This window comes from Ochotona princeps, chromosome 10 (genome assembly GCF_030435755.1).
Source record: "Ochotona princeps isolate mOchPri1 chromosome 10, mOchPri1.hap1, whole genome shotgun sequence".
NCBI lineage: Eukaryota > Metazoa > Chordata > Mammalia > Lagomorpha > Ochotonidae > Ochotona > Ochotona princeps.
In genome coordinates, this window is record NC_080841.1 from 29996790 (window position 1) to 30017399 (window position 20610).

At 41.6% G+C, this 20610-nt stretch overlaps 1 protein-coding gene across 9 annotated transcripts in view; it reads left to right on the top strand.

Moving 5' to 3' along the window:
* The window catches only part of DISP1 (dispatched RND transporter family member 1), a 174924-nt gene extending 154818 nt beyond the window's left edge, over positions 1–20106 (top strand). For all 9 annotated transcript variants that reach the window (XM_004578617.2, XM_058669206.1, XM_058669211.1 and 6 more), the window contains 5 exons: positions 5244–5367; positions 6171–6298; positions 6641–6738; positions 9276–9373; positions 16500–20106. In XM_004578617.2, coding sequence (XP_004578674.2) covers positions 5244–5367; positions 6171–6298; positions 6641–6738; positions 9276–9373; positions 16500–20087 — 4036 coding nt within the window. In that variant the 3' untranslated portion in view covers positions 20088–20106. The remainder of the gene's footprint in view (positions 1–5243; positions 5368–6170; positions 6299–6640; positions 6739–9275; positions 9374–16499) is intronic.
* Positions 20107–20610: the final 504 nt, after the last annotated feature.

The window sequence follows — 20610 nt, forward strand, 5'->3', positions numbered from 1 at the left end:
AGGCTTTGGGCCATCCTGCACTGCTTTCCCAGGCTACAGGCAGGGAACTGGATGGGAAATAGAGCAGCTGGAACATGAAGTGGCACTCATATAGGATGTTAGTGCTTGCAGGCAAGGATTTTCTTTAAAAGTTTATTTTATTTATTTGAAAGACTGAATTCCGACAAGAGAGAGAGAGAAAAAGAGAATCTTCCATCCCATGCTTGCTTCCAAAATGACCACAGTGACCACAATGGCCACGGGTAGCCCAAGGTGAAGCCAAGAGCCAGGAACTTCATTCAGATTTTTCATGTGAGTGCAGGGGCTCAACCACTTGGAGCATCTTCTGTTACACCTTAGCAGGGAGCTGGATTGGAAGGCTAAGCAGCCAGGACACTAATGGGCACCCATATAGGATGCCAGTGCTACAGGCTGCATCTTAGCTGGCTATGCCATACCGCCAGTCCCTGCTTGTGTGATTTTATATGTTAGGATTTTCCTTTAGGACAAAATCTGTGTCTAGCCTTTTCCTATTTCCAGAAGGCCTTATTGAATTCTAATTGTTGAATGGGCCTACGACTACACAGAAGAAAGACTTCTGTGTCTTAATTTTTGTGTGTGAAATTTCTCAAATGTCAGTGATTTTCTCCACCAAATTGATAGTTGATGTCACTGGAAAGTTGCAATTAATAGCATCTTGAAATGCCCTACCCTAAGGGACAGGAGGAATAAGGAAGAATTACTAAAGGAAATGAAAAGAATAACCAAGAAAGATATGATTTTTAGTAAAGAAGGCATAACACAGGTAATTATTGCTCAGGTTAGTTAGAAAGAAACCGGGAAGAGTGAATTGATTCAGGCAGTTCAGAAGAGTTGTGTCTGCAAGGGGTGAAGGATGAGGTGGCTAGAAAGTAAAATGCGGTGTTTGATGCAGGCCTTACACTTGGAGGCGTACACCCCTCTCTGTCCAGAGGGGAGCAGAGAAAAACAAGAACATTTTGGGAAAGGCATCAAAGAGCACAGGGAAAAGTCTCTGAGCTGCAAGAGGAAAATTTATTGTATGTGTGAGAGAGGGGTGTTCTTGTAATAGAAAAGACACATTTAAAACAGGCCCCCCAGTTAATGTCACTGCAACATAAATTGGCCCTGTTAAGACACTTGGTTTGTTTGTTTTAATGGTTATTTCTGATGTGTTTCTAGAGCAAACCCGGTAATCAGGTGACTGAAACATCTCTGTATTTGAGGGATTTGCCATTGAATAGCAATGAAAACTCCAGTGTGGCAGTTACCACCTGGACCAAGATGCCAGGCTGCATGCCTACTAATTCAGATGCACACTTCAGTCTTGAGCACGTATTAACGTATTATTCACGTATTTTAACGTATTATTCATGTATTATTCTGTTTCCTCAACCTATAAAAAGAGAATGCGGCCTGCAGCTTTGTTAACCTCTGGAGACAAGAATGTGAACTTGCATACCACAGCACCCTGGAAAGACCTGTGAGCCCTTTTTTGGCAGCCAGTGCAGCACTAGGACCTCAGGGAGAAAACAGTTTCCCAGTCATGCCCTAGAAAATGACTGTGTGCCATAGCCAAGGCTGCCGACTGCATTTACAGCTGTGTTGAGGTATTGTCTAAAGATTTCCAAAGTTAGATCAGGTGGCTGACAGACAAGCACTTATATGCAAAAGGACACATAGAAAAAGGAACACTGTTTTGGAAAGTCCTTATACATTTCAAAGAAAATCATGTGCAGATATTCAGTCTTTGAATTTTAAACATATACCTTCAGCCCAGACTCACCGGGAGTAAAATTAGTAAATGAATATACAGGTGAAGTTTATAGGTCATTTTTAATTTCTCCTGGTGGTTCAGGTTTTCTCCTTTATTTCGTTTTTATCTTAATATTATACCTATTGTCTATGTTGCCTTGTATATGAAATGTTTGTTTCTCACATGGTACGCACAGCTGTATGGTATCTTAGCACAGATAGGCACAGGAACCAGGGATATTCTCAGCATTTTCATGGGGTGTAGAAGGAACATGTGGCTAAGTGAAACTTACCCAGATAGTTGGACTTTGCCACGTGGTGTTATTTGTATTCTTAGGTGATGATTCCATCTCTCTCTTTTTTTTTTAAGATTTTATTATTATTGGAAAGCCAGATATACAGAGAGGAGGAGAGACAGAGAGGAAAATCTTCCATCCCCAAGTGAGCCGCAACGGGCCAGTATGCGCCAATCTGATGCCGGGACCAGGAATCTCTTCTGGGTCTCCCACGCGGGTGCAGGGTCCCAAAAGTTTGGGCCGTCCTCAACTGCTTTCCCAGGCCACAAGCAGGGAGCTGGATGGGAAGTGGAGCTGCCGGGATTAGAACCGGCGCCCATATGGGATCCCGGGGCTTTCAAGGCGAGGACTTTAGCAGCTAGGCCACGCCGCTGCCATCTCTTAAGTGTGAGTAGTTGTCTCTAAGAAAGGGTAGTATGCAAAACACCTGCTGAGTGAGGACAAAGAGTTATGACATAGTAAGGCTGCATGTGTATGGAAGAAATGTCATAAAATTTCCATATGTAGGCAGTGCACGTATGGTGTATAGCAGTGCTATAAAATCAAAACCAAATGTTTTCAAAGGGAAGAAAAGCAGTTACTGAGTGAGATTTTGAAGGTTACTATGAATGTGTGTACAGATTTTTGGAAAACACAAAACAAAAAGTCTTTGTATGGGTGAATGAAACCACAATATGAAAACCAAGCAATTTGGGGCCCACTGACCTCCACTGATAATTTGTTTGTAGGTAAAAAATACACTGCTTCTGGTTTATTTGAAAGAAAATGGACCTACTTAAAATAAAGTGTAATGAATGATTGTATAAGCCCGGGGCCATTTTCATTTCACAGGGCTGATATTTTAAAGGTTTGAAATGAAAAGGACTCTTTTATAGTCTGAAGCAGTGAACAGAAAGTCTCAAATGAGCTAGGGGGACAAAGGACTTTGTTGCCTGAAAACCAGTTGCTTTCATCTTAGTTTGCATTTGGTGGAAGAGGAAATAAAGTAAGGAAAAGATTTTTTGCGATGGGTGTGTTTTTGAAATGTACAAAGTTTCTGCTACTTGGTGTTTAGATTTTGAACAACCAGACTCATCATATTGTAATTTTTATGTTTTCATTAAAATGAAATTTATTCTGAACAGGTTAGTCTGTCTTATGTACCATAAGTTTTCATTAATTAGTTTTTTAAGATTGGCTTATTGGAAAGGCCAAGCAACAGGCAGAGGAAGGGGCAGAGAAGAAAGAGATTTTCTATCCATTGGTTCACTGTCAAATGACTGCAATAGCCAGGGCTCAGCCAGGCTGACATCAGGAGCTGGAACTCAAGGGTAACAAGAGCCCAACTACTTAAGCTATCACGTGCTGCGTCCCAGGCACATTAACAGGAAACTGAAGGGAAAGCATAACCAGGTCCAGAACCCAAGTGGCAGCTTACGCTACTGCTCTCCCCCAGTTAAGTTTTCTTCTAAAATTTGTAGTCAAGTAACTAATGTTCACTTTTCTTCTGGATCTATGTGATTTGGCATACAGGAAGTTACTGTTAGGGGTGCTAGGAATTTTTATTGGTAAATTTTGGGAAGCAGACATCTGTGGTAAGTTTACATGTTTGTGAAGTTTCTCTCAAGTTTTTGAAGAAAGAAGACAGCATAGGTGTTAAGAGACCAGACTCTTGCCAAACCCAGGTTCCCAGTTTTGAGACTTTGAGTGAGTCTGTGCCCCAGACTCATTTCATAATGTTTTTGTGAGAATTAGAGGATATAATATCTTTCTTAAGCATAAGAGCTAATCAATATGAAAGTGAACCTATTGTTATTTATTCATTCTTATACACTTGCTTTTAAGGAAGAGCTATAGAAATCCCTGTGTTGCGGTCTCTTAAGCATAATTACATTATATTTTAATTTTCTTATTAAAATTGAAATTTGAAATAAATGTCACATAAAACCAGAGCTGTGAAATTAAGAGATCAGAATATAGAATCAGCAATCTGTTCTAAGAGCAGTATACGCTATAGAGCTTTTTTAACAATGATGTTAAAAATCACCAGTTTTATTTGTAACTGCTAGCATGATTTGAAGAAGTTACTCTCAAACATGTAAGTCACAAATGCTTGTTCTGGCTCTATTCCCCATGAACCAGAGCAGCCATTGCAGCAGCCAAATGAACTAGCTTCTTGTGAGTTTGAGATTCATGGTCCACAAGTTAAGGGTTTTAGACTTCTGAAAGTAACAAAAATTTTAGAAATCAGAAGTTTCCAGAGCACATTTTGGATTTTAGAGAAACTTCAATTTAGTCATCTTCTTTTGGACATTCTGTTCCCGTCAAGGCCTGGAAATGTCAAGCAAATAAAGCATGGGGCAGGACCTTTGGGAAGGGATCGAGAGCAGACCTTGCAGTCCAAAGTGGAAAATCCAGGCATAGGAGGTCGATCTGGAAGAAAAGGCCTCTAGGCAGGATTTGGGGATGAGTTTAATATGGTTTTAGATAGAAGGAAAGCTACAGGTTTATGGGAAGGATTTGTTTGAGTTTGATTATCTTTAAGATTTATATTACATCAGCCTGTTTATGGAATGATTTCTTTTTTAAAAACTTACATAGTAAAGGCACGGAGAAAGAGAGTAACTACAGAAGCAAAAGGTCTGAGAGATGGCAGAAAGGGTGGCTTTTCTTTCCTCTTACGAAGTGTGGATTTTGGAGCTTCTCTTTCTCAGGCACAGATGTGGGTATGAAATGTTAGTTGTCATATCCAGCTGTCTTTCTCGCTCTCCATAGCATGTAGCATGTGACTCTTGGTGATTGACCACAGAATGCCACGACCTTGTAGAGTCCAGCCTGTAGAATCTGGTTTCAGTCTCTTCCTGCTTCTCTGACCAACTCCTACCTTGAAGCCTTTGTTCCGGACAGCCTTCCCACACCCTGACCGGTCACCTTTCACCGAAAAAATCTGTCTGTAGATCCCACTCCCCAGGCCTCGTTATCTTGACATTACTGATCTAGATATGGATAAAATGCCTAACAGAAGCTGGTTGGATTTTGTAATTTTCTGCTACATTTATAGATGAATACTGATAATCTCCTTAGATCTCTTATTGACAGATATTTGTAGTAGGTCTAACATAGATTATCAAGATTTATCAAATGCTGTCTTAGGTGGCAAAAGAATTCTGTCTTGCATCTAAGAAGGCGTCTTTGTGAATTTTTGTGCTTTTGTAGTTATGCAGCCCTGATAGCCGACTGGCCGGTGGTGGTCCTGGGCATGTGCACCGTGTTTATTGTGGTCTGTGCCTTGGTTGGAGTATTAGTGCCTAAACAGCCTGACTTTTCAGATCCACTGCTGGTAAGTACTGAGTCATTATGATTTCTCTCTTTTCTTTAGCCTAAAATTGTCTCCAAAAGTTAAATATTTCAATACATGTTACATTATTTAACTTCTGATCCTATTTCTTTTAGAACCTTCTCATTCCATCAGCAAATATTCAATTATTTGAAAAAGAGAAAAAAAATTACATATTTTATCTCTAGTATCAGATTCCTAAAAGGTCAAATAATTTCTATGCCATCAAATGCCTAGCAATTTGGAGGTTTGACCTTCCTTTATAAGCTGTTAGACAGTAAATTGGAGAATTTGCAAACCATGTGTTTTTATAAATATATTGTTTCTTTTTCCCCAAAAAGGGAGTTAAAGGGAATTTAGTATGACTGGTAGCTAGGAGCTTGTTTTTAAGTAAATATTCCTCTGGCATGGAATAATAGGGAAATATGATCCAAGGTAATGATAAACCTTTTGCAAACCGCTGTGACAATGCGTAACATAATTTAATTTTACCATAATTTTACAAGATAAAAATAATAGGTGTCTACTAAATGCTTAAGCATGACTTAGGAACATATGTCTCTGACAAACTTGTTTTCTTCTCTTAAGATATACAACATGCAGAGGCTCAAACTGTTTTGTCACAGTAAATAGGTGGTCATTACCACATCATGTCATCTTATTTTGAAGCAGTTTGCATTTATAGTAGCTGCAACGAATTCTGTAGTTTCTATTGAAAGTTGTACCTCACTTTAACATTGCCTTCCCTGTTATTTTAGCTGTACCTAGCCTGAAATGAAATATTCTAATAAGATATTTTACCTTAGGGTTTTGAACCAAGAGGGACTGCAATAGGTCAGAGACTGGTCACGTGGAATAACATGGTGAAAAACACAGGATACAAAGCAACATTAGCAAATTATCCTTTTAAGTATGCAGATGAACAAGCCAAAAGGTAATTATTTTTATAAAACTTTGAGACAAAAATAATGCTTAATTGAAGTCTTCTCTAAATAGAGCTGAAGCACAAAAAGTTGAAAGTAAAATGTGTGGCTCACAATCTTTTGCCACTAAAAATTGACCTTTAAATTTGTGTTACAGTAGGATGAACACAGGAGATATTATGCTTTTTTTCTATAGAAAATGAAAAAATTAACAATGGTTTCTTGTTATTCCTTCCAACTTAATATTAAGAACTGGTTAGATTGTGGCTTTGAGGGTATATTGTTATGGCTACAAAAATGACCTTAAAATAGCCAAGACTGTTACTGAAGTTCAAATTGCTGTTCTGTTTCAGCCACCGGGATGACAGATGGTCAGATGACCATTATGAAAGAGAAAAAAGAGAAGTTGACTGGAACTTCCACAAAGACAGCTTTTTCTGTGACGTTCCAAGTGAGTGGCCTCATAGCTGAACAAACTCACAGCAAGGTCCTAGCAGTCAGGTTTGCACATGATCGCAGTTTAGACTGACAGCAATATGTGGCTAATCAGGCAGCTCCACTATTTCTCTCACAAGTTCAGAGATGTAAGCTAATTAAAGTTTTACCCCTCTAGGCCAGACATCCACTATTCTGTATTCACCTGTCTATACTAAAAATCTACAAGAAAAAGAGATGATTGAGTTTACTCAATTTCCAAAGAGATATAAATCTAATAAAATCTGTATTTCTAGACTAAGTAATAAGCACCTATTTTTTTTTATTATTTAATCCTGAAATAACCCATTGTGCTATTTTAAGATAAGCTTTGATTCACTCAGGGAAAAAAATGAAAGTTTTATGGGTGCCTGCTTTGTTACTGCACAGAAGAGATAGAAAGGTTAACAAAATAAAGTCCCATGGTTCAGGATTTGACTGCCACAAGGGCTAGGGCGTAATGACTCAAGCTAGTTGGGCATATGGCAGCTGAAGGCATTGGTGACTGGCAAGCATGAAAGTGCACCAGCCTGTCTAAACCTGCTGCCCAACTGCAGCAGAATGTGACCTAAGAGAAAGAAGGACCCAGAGGTAGCAAGAATTCTCCAGAGGTCAGGAATCTAGATTTTATTGTGGAATCACCAGAATTATGGATGTTGGCAGCAAAATGGCTAAATAAAATTCAGCATAGCCTAAAGCCAGCTTGAGCACTCTGTAGCTGCTAGGAAGCAGAGATGCCCAGCATATAGAAAACACATTTAAGAGTGCAAGTTGTTCATTTACTGTCGGGGTCAGGAATGAGGAAGAGGGTGGGGGGGCATCAGAATTTCTGATAAGGAAAATGGTAACCTTGTGGCTTTGCTTTTGTGTTGTTGTTGAAAAGTCCTCTTAAATGTGTATTTCAGTTTCCTTTTCTGTTTCTTCTCATCAAATAAATAAATATTTTTTTTCAGCCACTGAAAGTTTTATATTTATGTTATGTATTTATAAATATATATATATATATATATAAAGTTGAACTCCAGTTAGTTGCCTTCTTTGGTTAGCTCATTTCTTTCAAAGTATTGCTATTGATTACAGCTTAACCAATAGCTGTTAGTGTCTTAACCAAGGAGAACAATTAGCAGATTCCTTACATATAGTCTTGTTCCTATTATTAAGTAATAGGTTCTGCCTTGACCAAAGCCACTACCATCTCTATGTGAATGAACTGTTTCAGTTCCACAGGGCTGATTTTGATCCCCAGATCAGCCTACACAGCTGTGATTTGATGGAGACAAGAGTTGACTGAAGAAAACTTCATGATCATAAATAAAACTTTTGGAATAAGGCCTTACTCATTAAGTTGTCAACTGATTTTTTTCTTGTAGCACATTAGGTATCGAAGATAACCTACTTGTTTTATTTAGTTCATGGAAAGATTTTTTTCTAAAGTCTGAGGAAACAGAAACAATAGTTATTGAGCATCTGTTTTTCATTTTGTCTCATTTTCTTCTCACAACTATCTGAAATAGATGCTGCTCACACTGTTTTACTGATGAGGAGCCAGGCTCCAAGTTGTTCCTCGCCTAAGATCACACAGCTAGTAAACACAGAACCTGATTATACCCAAGCCTGACTTCAGACACCATGTTCTTTCCAGCATACCATCCAACCATCCGTATTCCAGAACATCTTGTAGTTATCTCATTTCTCTTACTTTTAACTAGTTGAAAGGCATACTGAAAGAGAAAGAGAATTCTTCCATTCATCATTTCATTCTGCAAATGCCCACAGCAGCAGCCACAACTGAACCAAGTTGAAACCAAGAGCCCAGAATGCAATCCAAGTGTTTCATTTGGGCGGCAGAGGCCATCTGCTGCTGCTGCTGCTGCTGCTGCTGCTTCCCAGAACAGCTTAGCAGAAAGCTGGATCAGAAGTGGGATAACCAACACTTAAACTAGGTTTAAGTCTTAGGGCAGGCAGGCCTCCCCAAGAGGCATTTTTAACCAACTTCATCACAACACCATTCCTTAATCTGATTTCAAAGTAGTTTTTCTAAACGGGTATCCCAAGGAAATCAGAGTATGGAGTATTTTTGTGAACCTGGCCAGCATTTTAATGCTTTTCAGTTGATCACTTCACTGCAGTTAGCTGCCATAGAGGATATCCTTGTGATCTACCCTTGATATTTGCTAATGCATCATTGACTTTATAAACTACTATAATTAATGTGCTATGAAATTAAGAAGAAAGCATTCAACTAATTTCCTGTTAAAAGTTATTGGACTATAATTCTCATCTGCTCACAAATAGATTTATTTTATATTTTACAGTTTTAGGGTACAATGAGAAAAATTTTGAGCTAAAGTAATATTGTAGCGTCAGGGTTTTTTTTAACATTTTCTCCTGGAATTTATCAAAGGAAACAATTCCCTGCTGATAATAAATTGTCCCAGTGACTTCCCACTTTGAATAATTCCTGAATGATGATTTTTATCAATTTTTTCTTTTTTTTTTCTTTCATTTCAACAGGTGACCGGTACTCCAGGGTAGTATTTACTTCAGCCAGAGGGGAGACATTATGGAATTTACCTGCAATCAAATCTATGTGCAATATTGATCATTCCAGGGTATGTAAAGATGCAGCACAAATAAGGCTGTATCACTCATACTTGTTACCACTGAACCTGGGTTCCAGCCAGAAGCAAGCACTTGAAGATATGCCTGTCAAGCACAGACACCAGCACACCAGCCTTACCTTTTGCTTATTTGCTTATTTTTTGTTTGTTTATTTTCTTTTTAAGAGGGCTTTTTTTTTTTTCAAGATTTAGTAATTTAGTTATTTGAAAGTCAGAGTTTCAGAGAGAAGGCAAGAGCAAGCTCTTCCAGATGGCTATAATGGCCAGGGCTAGGCCAGTCTGAAGCTAGGAACCAGGAATTTCATCCCAGTTTCCCATGTGGGTAGCAGGGCCCTGAGCACACAGTCCATCTTCCACTGCTCTTCTCCAGGCCATTAGCAGGAAGCTGAATTGGAAGTGGAGCAGCTGGAACTCAAACCCTCAAACCAGTGACTATGTGGGATACTGTATTGCAGGTGGCGGGTGCATTTGCTATGCCACAGACACCAACTACCAGCCTTTCTTTTTGTATCTCCCAGGACAAAGCGGCCCCTTGTTTTCCTACTTTCAAAATATGCCATCTTCCCTGAAAAAAGAACCCTGGCTTTTCCCATGCATTATTTCAGGCTGGTCTTTTAAGATTTGTCTTCTTTAGTTGTATTTTCATTGTTCACCAGGTTTCCCCCACTGAGGCAGTTTTCAGCATCCTAATTATTCAATTAAATGCCTTCCTGAATGCCACTCAAGCTATTGGAGCCAGTGACCTAAAGGGAAATGTAGTGAGCAGGCTGGAAAAGGGGACACAGAGGGCACACGTGTAAATGGGTAAATGGCCAGAGGAAGGCATAGCAAAGTGCCCTGACCTCACAACACCTGGGTGGAGGAAGCAAGTGCTTCCTCACTTAGTCTTCTCTAGAGCCAAAAGGATGTCAACATGAGAAAACACCAAATCAGCCCCTGGGCTTGGAAGAGTTGTCATTTCATGTGTTCAAAGGCAGTGTCTTCAGTTAGAAATTGCTGTTTAATAGGGCAAATGAACCTGTCCAAGCACACCAAGTAGTCAGAAAATGAATCTGTTGTGTTCTTAGCATAGTTCTAGAATGTACGATCACTGGTTAGGGCTAAGAGCAAGCTCCACAACCTGATGGAATCTCCTGTTCTGTAGAGACATTTCTTTAGAAACCGCCTGAACCAATTTCCCACATCTTGCTGATGTAAATCTTCCCACCACCAAAACTGCCTAGTTAGTTGTTCCCAGAACTCCTGGATCCACACAATTCTTTGTTCTGGGAAGCTGCTTAAAGTTGTGTACTCTGTGTGTGAGAGATCATCCACCCATTGATTTATACCCCAGTCCTACATTCGACAGGGCTGGGCCAGCCTCAAACCATGAGCCAGGAACTCCATCTGAGTCGCCCAAGTGGATGGCAGGAGTCCAAGCACTTGAACCATTGTTTGCTGCATCCCAAGCAGCTAGATCAGAGTGGAGATGGAACTCTATCCCTGGTACTCGCCTACAGGTTGCTGACATTACAAGCAGTGTTTTAACATGATGTGCCACAATGCCTGCTCCAGGGAGCCTATTGATACATTTAAAAAATACTTTCCCTCATGCTAAAACAGTAGGAAATCATTTCTCAAAACCTTTACAAAAATTGGATGTTGTATACAGAGTTCTTAGCCATGTGCTTCTGAGGTATACAACATTGAATCACAGCTGATTCGTGAAGCATTGGTAGCCTAGTAGCACAAAATGCTGCAGTAAAACAACACCTGCAGGGATTAAAGCAATAGGTTTTACAAATGTAATTTTCTAATGTCATGGCTTGATGCAATGCAGTTTGGACTATCTGAAAGAGGAGAAATATTCTCTGTTTCTATGAGTATTCCTCTCTGCTGGGCTCATGACAAAGATCAATTCAAGTTTATAAAACCTGACAATACTAGGATATGCCTATTTCTAGGTCAAGCAGCAAGAGCATGTCTGTACACTTTGGCAATAAACTGAGAAGAGTAGGATTGTGGTACTACTCTGAGACCTTGAGGAACAGTCCCAAGACACCTGGCTGGGTGAGTGGTTGTTATGACCACTCATAAAGCCCCAGGAATTGACCTCTGAGAATATGCTTATGGCTTCACTTGTTAAATACTGTTTTTACCACTTGTAAATGTCCTCAGCATCTTAGTTTCAGACCCTGTGTTCTGAGAACACAGAATGATAAATCTTCCTCAAAAAGAGAATACATTGATCACATATCTTAAGTAATAACCTAGTTAACAGCTCAGCTTTTAGGTTATTGCTCCATTTTTCATATCTATCAGCACAAGCCCATTTTGGGACTTCTGTTTTGGTGACTTGGGTAGGCTGCGTCCTGAGGTAAGACTACTTGCTTATCCTCCTGCCATATCCCTCCAATTCTGGTTATTAAACCTAAGTCCTTGATTATTAACAAATTTCAAGTTAGATGGGACACAACCAAATGACGTGGAGCAAAAGAGCTTAATTGCTGTGAGTAGATTCCAGAAAATGTCTTATAATCAGTGTGCTGTCTGTCTCAGTGGAACTGGATGTCTTAGTTGTCTCCTGCCGGTGTATCCAGCATATTCAGTTCAAACCCTCTAAATCACATGCCACTTTCACTTGCAATCCAGGCAGGCAGTGGTTTTCCAAAGTGAACACTTCTCTGTCTCTCTGATACTGTTACCTTCCTCATAACAGAAACACCTATTTTCTTACACTCTAAGCTGCCTGAGGCTGTTCCTTCGCTCTTCTTCCTTACTCCTTTTCCCATGGTTTAGTCTTGGCACACTGCAGATGGTGGAACTCTGAGCACTAGCTTGTGAAAGAGGTTGGAAATTTGGTGCCTAAGACTCTGTTTAGTGGGGTGGCTTCTGTGGACAGCTGGAATCCTCCTACAGCTTCGAGGACCCAAGAAACACAGTTCCCAATACTCGTTTCAAAGAGGATTGCGGATAACGTGTTTCCTCTTCTCCCTGAGCCCCACTTTTACGTTTCAATGCAACGATAGCTTGGTTACAGAGACGAAAATATTGCAGTCAGTAGACTCTGGTAATAAGGGCTTTATTTTCCTCCTCTTATTCTTTTTTCAGCATCTTAAAATATTTGCAACTTAGCCAACAGTTTGAAAAGTTAAAGTATCATTTAAACCCCTGCTGGTTTCTTCTTTTTTTTCTCTTCTCTTCCTTTACCCCTATTTTAAGTGAACTCCACCCTGCTACTATCTAACTAGGGAAGTATGCAAAGACATGTTATAACCACAGAAGCAAAATGATTCCCCAAGACATCCAATTTGTGAACTAGAATTAGAAGGGCTGTCCTCCTCATGCATGTCATAAGAAGTTGCTGTCACTAGCTCCATTTGTATCTATATGAACTTCAAAGATGTTGAAATTATTTTTAAGTCCCTTTTTTCCAAAAATACAGCAAAGATATAGCTGTTTTCTGTGTAAAGATAAACCTGCTTGCCAGTCTCTTGGAGAATAATCCAAGCCTCTGTGTGTGTCCATCTCAGTCGCAGTCAAATAAGTTAGTGTCACTGAACAGGTTTGCACACACCCTGTTACACACAGGAGCATGCGGAACATGCTGAGCTGCAGTGGTTTATTTTTTCATCTCATTTCCTAACCACATTGAACCACTTGAGGCTAGGGGAACACAATGCCTTATTCATCTTGTTTAGGTTCTCAGTAAATATTTTTCCCCCTTTTGGCTGGAAAGATGGCCTTACGCTCTGAAAGCTTAGACAGCTCCTTGAGCATCAAAATCCTTCAACTCCAGTGTGCTAGCACCTAACTCGGAATAGTTAGAAAGTGCCCATCCTGGTGTCTTTCTTCTGCCCTTACCTTGTAAGCGTCCTCAAAACCTGTTGTTCCAGAGGCTGTGCATCAGCCAAGACTGCCACCTTTGGATTTGAGCATTGGCTCCCAGTGACTGACTAGTGCTTGTTTTTTTGATAGCTACCATCCAGGTAGTATTTGGTATGCTTAGAATGTCCAATTTTTAAGTTTCAAGGGCAAATTCTGTACCTCCTCTTCCAGGTTTAGCCAGCGACTTTTATTACTTTTATCTTTGATTTTTTTTGCTTATTTGGGCAACTGCAGATACAGAGATGCTCCTTCTAGCTGACACGATTCATTGTCTTCCACTTGAAAACTGCCGGGGGAGTTGAGTTACTTTTCTTTCAGCGCACCAGGCTGACTTTTTGGGCTTTCATGTTATTTCTTTTTAGAATCAAACTGATCGTCTGCATGGAAATCAAAGAGAAGCCAGATCAGGGTTGGATAAATGTGGGAGGTTCTGTTTGCCCCAATTACCATATGTGAAGTTTTTACCGGGAAACAGTAAAATATGAATTATCCTGTTTGATGAAATATGAATTGTTGTTCTTCAGAAAAGAGCTTAAAAATGCAGTCTTTGTGAAAGTAAAGATTGTTTCATTGCAATTGAACAGGAACCCTTTTGGCTCATTTTTCTTTACCCCAGTAGAATGTCTTAAAAAAGATATAAACTGACTTTTTAAAAAAGATTCATTTATTTATTTGAAAGAGTTACAGAGAAGGAGAGACAGAGGTTTTCTTTGTGTGGTTAACTCCCCAAATGACCACTACAGTAAGGGCTATGCCAGGAGCCAGGAGCTTTGTCTGCGTTTCCCTCACAGGTTCAGAGGCCCAAAGCATCAAGGCGATCTTCTTCTGTTTTCTTTGGTGCATTAGGAAGTTGGATTGAAAGTGGAGCAGTCAGGTCTCAAACCAGCACCTATACGGGATGCCATCACAGGCAGTAGCTTTACCCACTAAGCCACAATGCCAGCCCCCAAATCAACTTTTTTTTAAGATTGATTTATTCTTATTGGAAAGGCAGGTTTACAGAGAGATGGAAAGACAGAAAGTAAGCTCTTTCATCTGCTGGTTCACTCCTCAAATGGCCACAATGACTGGACCTGAGCCGATCCAAAGCCAAGGAGCCAGGAGCTTCTTCTGGGTTTGCCACACAAGTACAGGGTCCCAAGGCTTTGGGCCATCCTCTACTGCTTTCCCAGGCCACAAACAGGGAACTGGATAGGAAATGGAGCAGCCAGGACATGAACCAGTGCCCATATGATATCCCAGCCCCAAACCAACTTTTTTATTACAGAAACTTTCAACCATATGAACAGTAGAAAAAACAGTCCACTGAATCCCTGTGTGTGGATTACTGAGCTTCAGCAGTTCTCAGTATATGGTCAATCTTACTCATCTACACCTCGTCTCCCAGAGGCTAATCCCCCATAAAATACCACAATAACCAGGATTGCAGGGCTCATAGTGATTTAATTCTGGGCAAATCCAGGCTTCAAAGAAGTGATGCCAATTTCTCTGCTTTGAAAAGATGTTTCAGTGTGTGCTTGACAAAGCCTAGCTCATGCCCTTGAACTTTGGAGTTTTTTCTCTCGCACAACCTTTAGTAAACATAGATGGGGGAAAGTGATAGGACCAGGCCTTCTGCTGCTTTGGGACTTCTCAAGAGAAGGATTGTGGATATTTCCTCTTCTCACCCCCCAGAGAAGAGTGCTCAAGGTTATAGCATGGAATTATACTTCACTAAAATCTGCCAGAGCCGATAATGAAGCAATTTGCTGTAACAGTCACGGCTACAGAAAGAGTGCCTCCTTTAGGAACAGCATTCCCTGTGAAATCCTGAGTGTGCCATCTTTGCCAAGACGCAGAAGGACCCCATGCATCAAAATGGGATTTTAGCAATCCTGAATGTACTTTGAAGAATATGCAAGAAATCAATTTTTTTTTACTTATTCTTAAATGTTGTATTCAAATTTAGACAAATAACATTTCGTTTCAACACATTACCCTTTTCCTATTTCAGAAAACAGTTCTAGTCTGAATGCTTCACTCATTTTGACATCAATGATCCTAATATTGCCAGGGTCACATTTTTGTTCTCTGAATACTTTTGCTTTACTCTCTTTGGGCTCCTATAATAAAATACCTTCAATTGGGTACTTATCAACAGCAGGGATATCGTTCTTACAGTCATGAAGACTGGGACACCCAAGACCAAGGAGCCAGCCGATGGAGTGTCTGGGGAGGGCCTGTTCCTCATGGATGGTGCCTGCCCTGCAAGGGGCACCCGAGTTCCCTTCATCCTCTTCTGGAAAGAAATGGATCCTGTTCATTACCTCCCAAATGCCCCATCTCTCGGGCTGTTGTTGGGCTAGGTTTCCACCTAGGAACTTGGAGAAACACAAGCCTTCAAACAACAGTAATTTTTTGGTTTTGTTTTGTTTTTTAAGATGTATTTATTTTATTGGAAAGGCAGATGTATAGAGAGGAGGAGAGACAGAAAGGAAGATCCTCCATCCGATGATTCACTCCCCAAGTGGCTGCAATGGCCGGTGCTGCTCCGATCTGAAGCCAGGAGCCAGGAACTTCTTTCCGGGTCTCTCACACGAGTACAGGGTCCCAAGGCCTTGGGCCATCCTCAACTGCTTTCTCAGGTCACAAGCAGAGAGCTGATGGGAAGTGGAGCTGCCGGAATTAGAACCTGTGCCCATATGAGACCCCAGTGCATACAAGATGAGGACCTTAACCATTACGCTATCGTGCCGGGCCCACCACACCAGTTTTCACTGGGGCTCCTCACTGCATTGATTGAAATCCGGTAATTTGTCATCAAAAGTTCACACTGATAACCAGAAATTTTTTTCTGCAGGCAGTTTGTTTCCCATAGCTATTGGACAGCTGTCTCCTTAATGCCATAGATCAGGTATATATCAGCTTCACAACCTGTTCTTTCTATCACTTTTTTACAGTGACTTTGTTTACCAAGTAGGTGTTAATTATATCTCCTTTCTTAAACTAACTTTGGTTGGCCCTGTTCCATGCTTGTATGTCATCGCCAACAGTAGTTTGCTGTTGAGAAATAAATAACCTGGAGAAGATACCCTGTTGTCTGAGGTCATTTTAGTGGGGAAAGCACACTTTGTAACCAAACTGCTGCTTACTGAAAAGGGTGATTATTTCCCTGCTATTATTCTTCTGATCCCTCTAGGAACCTGAATTCAGTCCTTTCCAGTTATAACCTCAGTTAAACTCTGGCTTTTCCATGCTTCTCTGTCTGCAGATCAGATCGCATCCTCAGTTCGGTAACCTCTGCCAGAGGACCACAGCTGCTTCCTGCTGTCCCAGCTGGACGCTGGGAAACTACATCGCCATTCTGAACAACCGATCATCCTGTCAGAAAATTGTCGAACGAGATGTCTCTCACACCTTGAAACTGCTCCGGACCTGTGTCAAACACTACCAGAATGGCACCCTGGGCCCAGATTGCTGGGACATGGCAGCCAGAAGGAAGGACCAACTCAAGTGCACCAATGTACCACGCAAATGCACTAAGTACAATGCTGTGTACCAGATCCTGCATTACTTGGTGGACAAAGACTTCCTAACCCCAAAGACGACAGACTATGCCATACCAGCTTTAAAGTACAGCATGCTCTTCTCCCCTACAGAGAAAGGGGAAAGAATGATGAACATTTACTTGGACAACTTTGAGAACTGGAACTCTTCTGATGGTGTGACCACCGTCACTGGGATTGAATTTGGTATCAAACACAGGTTGTTTCAAGATTACCTTCTGATGGATACCGTGTATCCCGCCATAGCCATCGTGATTGTCCTCTTGGTCATGTGTGTCTACACAAAGTCCATGTTTATCACACTGATGACCATGTTCGCAATCATCAGCTCCTTGATTGTTTCCTATTTTCTCTATCGTGTAGTATTTAACTTCGAATTTTTTCCTTTCATGAACCTCACAGCACTCATCATTTTGGTGGGAATTGGAGCAGACGATGCTTTTGTGCTCTGTGATATTTGGAACTACACCAAGTTTGACAAGCCTCACGCTGAGACTTCAGAAACAATAAGCATCACCCTACAACACGCTGCCCTCTCCATGTTCGTCACCAGTTTTACCACTGCCGCTGCCTTCTACGCTAACTACGTTAGTAACATCACAGCCATCAGATGCTTTGGGGTTTATGCGGGGACAGCTATCTTGGTGAATTACATTCTGATGGTCACATGGCTCCCAGCAGTTGTCGTCCTACACGAACGCTATCTCCTCAATATATTCAGTTGCTTCAAAAAGCCCCAGCAGCAAGTGTATGACACCAAAAGCTGCTGGACAGTGGCTTGCCAGAAGTGCCACAAAATATTCTTTGCTGTTTCAGAAGCATCTCGAATTTTTTTTGAAAAAGTTTTGCCATGCATCGTCATTAAGTTCCGCTACCTTTGGCTGTTCTGGTTCCTTGCCTTAACCATTGGCGGAGCCTATATCGTGTGTATCAATCCAAAGATGAAACTGCCCTCACTGGAGTTATCTGAGTTCCAAGTGTTCAGGTCTTCCCATCCATTTGAACGTTATGATGCCGAATACAAAAAGCTCTTCATGTTTGAACGTGTTCACCATGGGGAGGAACTCCACATGCCCATTACAGTCATCTGGGGGGTGACCCCAGAAGACAATGGTAACCCACTGAACCCCAAGAGCAAAGGGAAGCTGACACTAGATAACAGTTTCAACATTGCTAGTCCAGCCTCTCAGGCCTGGATTTTGCACTTCTGCCAGAAACTAAGAAACCAAACCTTCTTTCACCAGACTGATGAGCAGGACTTCACCAGCTGCTTCATTGAAACATTCAAGCAGTGGATGGAAAACCAGGACTGTGATGAGCCTGCCCTGTACCCCTGCTGCAGCCACTGGAGCTTCCCCTACAAGCAAGAGATTTTTGAACTGTGCATCAAGAGAGCCATCATGGAGCTGGAAAGGAGTACAGGATACCATCTGGATAGCAAAACCCCGGGGCCAAGGTTTGATATCAACGACACAATCAGGGCGGTTGTGCTGGAGTTCCAGAGTACCTACCTGTTCACACTGGCTTATGAAAAAATGCACCAGTTTTATAAAGAGGTGGATGCATGGATTTCTAGTGAACTGAGGTCTGCACCTGAGGGTCTGAGCAATGGGTGGTTCGTCAGCAATCTGGAGTTCTATGACCTCCAGGACAGCCTTTCTGATGGCACGCTCATTGCCATGGGCCTCTCGGTTGCTGTTGCTTTTAGCGTGATGCTGCTGACAACGTGGAACATCATCATAAGCCTTTACGCCATCATCTCAATAGCCGGAACTATATTCGTCACCGTGGGCTCCCTTGTCCTCCTGGGCTGGGAGCTCAATGTGTTAGAATCAGTCACCATTTCTGTTGCGGTGGGCTTGTCTGTGGATTTCGCCATCCATTATGGGGTTGCGTACCGCCTAGCTCCAGATCCTGACCGAGAAGGCAAGGTGATCTTCTCTCTGAGTCGCATGGGCTCTGCAATTGCCATGGCTGCTCTGACTACCTTTGTGGCTGGGGCCATGATGATGCCCTCCACAGTTCTAGCTTATACCCAGCTTGGCACCTTCATGATGCTCATCATGTGTATCAGCTGGGCTTTTGCTACCTTCTTTTTCCAGTGCATGTGTCGGTGCCTTGGACCACAGGGTACCTGTGGTCAGATTCCTTTACCTAAAAAACTAAAGTGCAGTGCCTTTTCCTACACCTCATCTGCAAGTCCTGGTGACAAGAGACAAAGCAAAACACATACCATGAATGCTTACCATTTAGATCCCAGGAGCCAGAAATCGGAGCTGGAGCATGAGTTTTATGAATTAGAACCTCTGGCATCCCACAGCTGTCCTGCCTCTGAGAAGAACACTTATGAAGAGACTCACATCTGCTCAGAGTTTTTCAACAACCAAGCCAAGAATTTAGGGATGCCTGGACATGCAGCTTACAGCCATGAACTCAACAAAAGCGCCAAAAATGAAACTGGCTCTGCCCTGATACAACCCTCTCTTGAACAGCATACCATGTGTCACTTGTTCTCTCTGAATCAGAGATGTAGCTGCCCAAATGCCTACAGATCTTTGCAGTATGGCCCACACTCCTGCCAGCAGGTAGATGACAGCTTGTGCCATCAGTGTGCTCCTGCCGCCTGCGGCTTTGTCCAGACGCAGAATGGTGTGGCACATCTGAAGACTGCAGCCCAAACCATCCCACACATCCACCACTGCCCCTGCCTGCAGACTAGAGGGAGTGCACCCAGAATGCAGAATTCTCTGCCCAGGAATGATTTCCTCCACCCAATACAGCATTTGCAGGCCCAGGAAGAGGCCAAGAAGACCAATGTCCCCAGTCTGCAGAGCATAGGAGAGCATCTGCCAAGGACACCAGTGCCATCCTCATTGGCCTGCACAAGCACTGGATCTTCACTGAAAGGCTGCTGTGATCCTGAGAGTAAGCAAGAGGGACTTTGTCAGAATCCAGACCTGGGGAGTACAGAGGCCAGTGCAGGGACTGAGAACAAGGTTCTGGGGAATCAGAGCAACAAGGCAGGAGGGAAAGTGGAGCTGAGCTTGTCACAGACTGATGTGATCGCAAACTCTGAACATTGCAATCAGAATGAACCAAAATTTCTATTTAACCATTTCTTGGGGGAGACTGGATGTAGATCCTGTCCCAACAATCCACAAGGTTGTAGCAGAATTGTGAGAGTGAAGTGCAGTTCTGTGGACTGTCAGATGCCAAACATTGAAGCCAATGTGCCTGCTGTATTCACACACTCAGAACTTTCCAATGAAAGCTTGTTAATCAAAACACTATAATAAACATAGCATTCATTCAAACCCAGTGCCTTGGTTCTTCTTTTGCCTATTTAGATAAAATCAGCAAGTTTTTAAAAGGGAACTTCAAAATACAGAAGTAAGCATGTTTCACCTTGTTATAAGTGATAAGATATTTTAATGTGTTTATTTCCGTTTGAATAGTGAACAAATCCAGTTAATTAGGTTATTGGAATGGCTGATTGTTGGATAATATTTTTTTCAAAAAGTATGCCTTCTACATTTACATCCAGCTTAAAAAATAATTTTCTCTCCCTTCATCCTCTCTTATCACTGAATCAGAGGTTTAAAGTTTGAATCACCCAGAAGTTTCAGTTCCCTCAGGCAGGCACAATTACTTGATATCTTTATTCTGATGTATTTAGTTGGCAGTCAGCAAAACTTGTGATTGCTCAACATAAATACTAGTTTTAATAGAACCACTTCAGTTGAGGTCCAAGAGCTAAACCACATTAAAATTTACATTTCTTGTGAGGCCTCATTCGGAAACTAATTGCCAAGCACC